This window comes from Callorhinus ursinus, unplaced genomic scaffold (assembly GCF_003265705.2).
Source record: "Callorhinus ursinus isolate GAN/ISIS: 27379988/994484 unplaced genomic scaffold, GSC_fseal_2.0 scaffold26, whole genome shotgun sequence".
Lineage (NCBI taxonomy): Eukaryota > Metazoa > Chordata > Mammalia > Carnivora > Otariidae > Callorhinus > Callorhinus ursinus.
In genome coordinates this window covers 24,283,992-24,289,991 of record NW_027397088.1, presented here as the reverse complement: position 1 = coordinate 24,289,991, position 6,000 = coordinate 24,283,992, and the positions used below count along the sequence as shown (strand labels likewise).

The following is a 6,000-nucleotide window of genomic DNA, read 5'->3' as shown; positions in this document are numbered from 1 at the left end:
TATATGCAATCTTGTATCTCTATATGATATTATTCCTTGGAAATTTGTGGAGATGAAGCCTGTGTATGATCAGTTATTATAACTCTTACATGTGTGCAGGAAAATCATTCTGCAGTTGTTGAGTGGTGTGTTGTATATACCTTTATCTATCTCTCGATGCCCTTTTGTTGTTGTTGTTGTTATTTCAAACAGGAGGGTAACTTTGGTCCCTGTTACTCCACCTTGACCAGAAGTAGAAACACATGAAGTCATTCTTAATGCTTTTGTTTCCTATTCATTTTTGGTTTTAATTTACATTTCTTTGATGCCTAATGATAACGTTGGGCACTTTTTCATGCACCCATTGCCCATTTGTGTGCCTGTGTGTGCGCGCCGTGTAGAATCTTCATTAGGTCAGGTGTGGTAGTTGTGATATTCAAACCGTCTTCATCATTACTCATTTTTTTTCTCTTGACACGTTCCAACATTTATTCGTACCTTTGGGGGCTATTAATTCTCTGACAATGGCTCATTCTGGAAGCGGGACACAACTCAATACAACATTCTCTCTAAGGCCACTTACGGCTCCGGGGAAGGTACTGCCCTCTCTCGGGGGCCGAGTGGGGCCGAGTTAGGGCCGAGGACAGGGGACGGGGGCGACGGCGCGGGGGACGAGGGCGCGCGGGGAGGCGAGCGCGCGCGGGGGGCGAAGGCGCGCGGGGAGCGAGCGCGCGGAGGGGGGGGGGTGAGGGGGCGGGGGGGGGGGGGGGGCGGGGGGGGCGCCGGCGCGCGGGTTGGCGGGGGACCCACAGAGTAGCGCGCCCTCCTCCGCGCGCGGCGCTAGAGCCCAGCCAGGGATGGCCGGCCTTGGCGAGGGGGTGGCAGGCGAGGTCACAGATATCTCCAAGTCGGCTACGGTGTGTGACGCGGCGGGGAGGAGCCTTTCCGAGGTAATGGGACAGGGGAGGAGCCTTCCCGAGTCTCCATCCTCACGCCCGAGCTGCGCGGGCCGGTGACTCCTTTTCCCACGCGGTTCCCCGCCTGTCTCCTCTGGTGGATGCTGTTTTCTGTCCCCTTGACTTTGGTGCCTTTCCCTCGCGCCCCTGGGTCTGCAGCCTCCCTCCTGCGGCGCCTACTCCTCCGGGAGGAGTTTGGGTGCCCCTCGCCTCCAGAAGGCCTCCCGTGGTGCCCACAGAGGAGAGGGCCTCCCTTGGTGGCGTACCTGCTGCGCCTGCGCCCTCCGGAGACGAATTAAAACACATTTTTATCCGATGCTTCTATCAGTTACTGAGAGGAGTGTTTAAAAATCTGTGATTTTGAATTCACCTGTGACTCCTCATAGTTTTGTATAGTATGTCTTGAGGCTGTTATTAGTGTATGTAAATTTAAAATTATGATAGTTTCTGGGGCGCCTCGGTGGCTCAGTCGGTTAAGCGTCTGTTTTCAGCTCAGGGCTCAGGTCGTGATCCCAGGGTCCTGGGATTGAGCCCCGGGTAGGGCTCCCTGCTTAACGGAGAGTCCTCTCCTATTTCTCGCTCTGTCCCCACCCCAGCTCATGGTCTGTCTCTGGCTTGTTCGCAGGTGCTCTCTCAAATAAATAAAATCTTTTAAAAAAATAAAATTGTGATGGTCTCTGATGAATTGATCCTTTTATCTTTATGAAATGCCTCTCTGGCAATATGTATTGCTTAAAATATGCTTTCTTTATTGTTAATATGGCTCTATCAGAGTTCTCTGCTTAGAATTTGATAACTCCTTTATACATACATTGTGTATATATAAGTAATGTAAACACGTATTTCAGGCCTCAGGCACATAGAATTGGTTTAACTGTAACACTGTGGACCTTGTCATGCAGTCTGTTGTTTTTGTTTTGTTTTGTTTTGTTTTGCTGGTCCTTTCTTAGGGGGCTTTAATAATTGAGCACTATCAATTGCTTGATGCTTTGGAACTTTGCCTGCAGAAATTATCACTAGCTGAGTTAGAGGTGGAACCCTCCAGACGGGATCAGCATTTGCTTCTTCCAGGTTTATGGGAGCTACTAGTCTAGGGTTGCTCTCAACTAAATGTTCCCCAAGAGGTTTGCCCAGTTCCCCCAGCTGGTGTGAATTCAGGCTGAAAACACTCATGAAGGCTAGCTTCTATTTTTTTCTTTCTCCTACTTATTAGCACTAAAATTTCAGCTAGTAATTTTCTTGCCTATCTTCTGGAGCTGGGGTTGAGATGGGAGAAGTGGGGGATTGAGGAGCAAAACCAGTTTATGTCTACATTCATTCTTAAATTGATGGTTTTACCCACTGGGATTGCTTTTGCGGGGGGAGATCTCTTGTTAGACTCCCCAACTGGCTTCTAGAATTGTGAGGGGGTACATCATTTCTGTGATTTTAAGCCACCTGGTTTGTGAGAACTTGTCTCTGCAGCCCTAGGAAACTAATAACTAGCTTTATACCCTCTCTCTGCTCCAATAAGTTTTAAAAGCCTGCAGTCTAGTTTCGCATCAGTTACCATCAAGAAATGACAATGAGCTGAGAGAACTAGAAGGGGACTTCTGTGGGGGCCACTCCCAGCTTCAAGAGTTTCCTGGTGGTGAAATTAAATGCCTAAAGCTTTCAGCAAGTAGAAAGCTTTTCCTAAGTTTCGACATTGCTTTAACATGCATCGCATTCAGGTTTGGCCCTTGACGTCAGCTCCCTCTCCTTCCTCGTCTATAATAGTATTTTTAATGTTTGTCCCTTCCTCCTGCCCCCTCCTTCACGCCTCTCCCCTCTCCCTCCATAGTCATTGAAAAAAAACCTCTTTGAAACGTCCACAGTGACTCTGAACTTGGCAGAAAAGTCATTTTTATCCAGTGAAGACCAAAAAAAAAAAAAATAGTTGCTAGATTTTGTATAGCTTCATTTATCACGGCAGCTCTCTGAGGTAGGTATCGTCGGGACCATTTTCAAAAAAGACAGTTTTTCTGTTTTTCCCCAGTTAGAATCAAAGAAGAACCAGAAGGAGACTCGGAGCTGCTGGCCTGTTTTATTAATTTGTTAAACAGTTATGAGTGACTATGATGTACTAGATTCTAAGATGCTCAGGGGATTCAGATGTAATCGGTCTATTCCAGGCTTTACCTGCTGGTGAGCAACTATCTATTGCTATCAGCAATAGTGTAGTAATTTTGTAGCATTAAGAAATGTGATGTTAATTTTAAACCAAGGTAATTTTAAGTAGGCATTTTTTACACATTCCAAAAAAATGTAAATGGACAAAAGTGTTGTAGAGTCCTATTTCTGTTGGTACCTATAAATCTATTTTTTAAAAATATTTATTTATTTGAGAGAGCGAGAATGAGAGAGAGAGAGAGAGTACATGAGAGGGGGGAGGGTTAGAGGGAGAAGCAGGCTCCTCACCGAGCAGGGAGCCCGATGCGGGATTCGACCCCGGGACTCCAGGATCATGACCTGAGCCGAAAGCAGTCGCTTAACCAACTGAGCCACCCAGGCGCCCCCCTATAAATCTACTTTATTCATAACTGCTGTGTAGTATTTCATGGAAGAATGTGCCATAAAATTGCTTATTCCTCTGTTGGTATTTTGTTGCAATAGACATCTTTTTGTACCAGTGCTAAAGTATGTCTTTAAAAAGCATATAGAGAAGTAGAGTTGCTAAGTCAGAGAATATTTATACTTTGATTTAATAGATACTGTCAAATTTCCTGGTAGCCAAGCTACCAGTTTATACTCCTGTGATTATTATGAGCATACACCTTTCCCAGTGTGCTCACCAACACTGCATAATACTCATCTAAAATTCTGCCAATCTGAAGGGTGAAAATGACAATTTGTTTTGATGGGAGGAGGGCAGAAGAGAAGGTTAAGGAAGATTTTCATTTTCTTCTCTTTGTATCTGTTGGGAGGCAAATCTGGATGGGGTAGGCACCTCTGCCCTTCTGCCAGGCTGAGGTGGCCTGAGCTAGTCTGCAGAGGAGCAGTAAGGCTTCTGGCTCATGTTAGCATTCCGGGTATGCAGAGGCTCTCCTAGATTGTTCCAGGGCCCTCTGTATGCAGACTTTGACCTTCATTGTAGATGTGGGCCCTCCCTATGCATTTTCCCTACTCTCCTCTCTGGGCCTAGAGATCCCATCTTTCATTTCTCATGACGCAGAGAACCAAAGTATTCCATAGGCCAACATAAGTTTTTAACAGCCTAGATGTGTAACGTGGTGTGAGGTCACATCCTTTCTCTTGTGTATCCAGATTACTGTACGAGGCTGGCCATCCTCTGCTGGACTTTGGCCTTGATGTATGTAGACCATCTATGCCTGGCTCATGCTGTGGGGAAATGAGTTTGGGGGATTCCATGTGCTCCATTACTTTCCTCTAATAGACCCCATGTCACGCTGTGTAAGTACTGTTGGTATTAGGGCTGTGTGTCTGTGACTCCCCAAGCATGACAATATTTGTAATGCTCTCATTTTATACTAATGGGAAACTTAATTTAAGTGTCACTTGAGCAGTTTTTTTTTCAGTAATGAAAGCAATCATTTGTTATGTTCACAGAGTCTGTGGGTCAGGCATTCTCAGACAGGGCACACCGGGGACAGTTTGTTTCTGCCATGTGCTGTTGGAGCCTCAGCTGGAAGACAGGTGCAGCTGGGGATGGAAGTATTGCAAAGCTTGCTCCTTCACATGTCTGGGAACGATGGAGGCTTAGCCCTTAGCTGGATTGCCACACACCTCCGTGTGGTTCCTTCATGTGGCCCAGGTCCCTCATAATGTGGGGACTGGCTTCCAAGGATAGGCCCACAAGAGAAGGCCAGGTAGAAGCTGTGGTATTTTACACCAAGCTTCAGAAGCCATGTACTGTCACTTCCCTCACAGTCTGTTGCGTGGGGCAGTCACAGGATCCCACCCGGATGGGAGGGGAGGAACACAGATACCACACAGCCCAGTGGGAGGAAATCAGGCACACTATAAGAATAGCCTGTGGGAAGTTGTGGTCATCTTTGGAAAATAAAATCTGCCACCTCCCCCTCATTCCTATGAAAGCATTCTCTTAATTTCCAGACTGGAAGACATTGGGTCAAATATTTCCCACCAGACAAATGTAAGATTGAAATTGCTGGAATGATAGGGGATAACATATTTATCTCTGCAAACGAGTCTAATTCTAGCAACTCCTTGATTGTATATTGTTTGTTTATTGTAGCTTCCCCGAAATAAATATCCTAAGAACAATCATTTTCTTTATATTTATTATTGACCTTCAAAATTGCTGATCCTTGATCAACCCCACACACAGTTATTATATTCTTCTTAATGTTTTCTCATTACTTAGCAAGATCACCAAGAAAATGAGTGGCTAGAGATGCCTTTAGTGCACCATAGGTTCTAACCCCTGGATGTATAACCTGGACGCAAAACCTGCCCATCTCAACAGGAGATCTACATTCCTTATAGGTGGTACTCGTTAAGTATTAGTCAATACCATCTATTCTTTATTGAGTTTAGCTCTGGAAGGATACATTGCATTGGGCTTACTTTTTTTCCTCATAATTTTACATTTAGTTTCCGATCCTGGAAATTATATTCACTCTTACACTGACCATATTTACCCCGTGGAAATGAAAAAAAAAATCCTGCCTCTCTATGTTCACGTAATTAAGTTCTAATAATTAGGTTCTTGGTAGTTTGGGAACTAGGAATGGAACAGTCCTCATAAGGAAAGAAGATACTGGCCAGTGCCACAGTCTTTAAAGCATGAATGAGGAGGGGGTGAAAAAGTTCTCAGACCTAACACTTCTCTCATTCAAATGCTGGATGGTTCCGTGTTTTATGCATCAGATCAGGGAGTCAGTTCAAGAAAATCTGTTCTTGAATTCGAACAGATGGAGAAGAGGAACCAAAAGAACAAGCTTTTTTTTTTTTTTTTAAGATTTATTTACTTATTTCAGAGAGAGAGCGGGGGGAGGGGCAGAGGGAGAGAGAGAATCCTGAAGTGGACTCCCCACTAAGTGGGGAGCCCAACACGGGGCTT

General features: G+C 45.3%; 1 protein-coding gene across 1 annotated transcript in view; it reads left to right on the top strand.

Moving 5' to 3' along the window:
- The first annotated feature begins 749 nt into the window (after positions 1 to 749).
- Positions 750 to 6,000, top strand: part of LOC112838109 (cytidine monophosphate-N-acetylneuraminic acid hydroxylase-like) — a 35,139-nt gene continuing 29,888 nt past the window's right edge. The window contains exon 1 of the mRNA XM_025890843.2: positions 750 to 929. Within this exon, the coding sequence (XP_025746628.1) occupies positions 837 to 929 (93 nt within the window). The 5' untranslated portion in view covers positions 750 to 836. The remainder of the gene's footprint in view (positions 930 to 6,000) is intronic.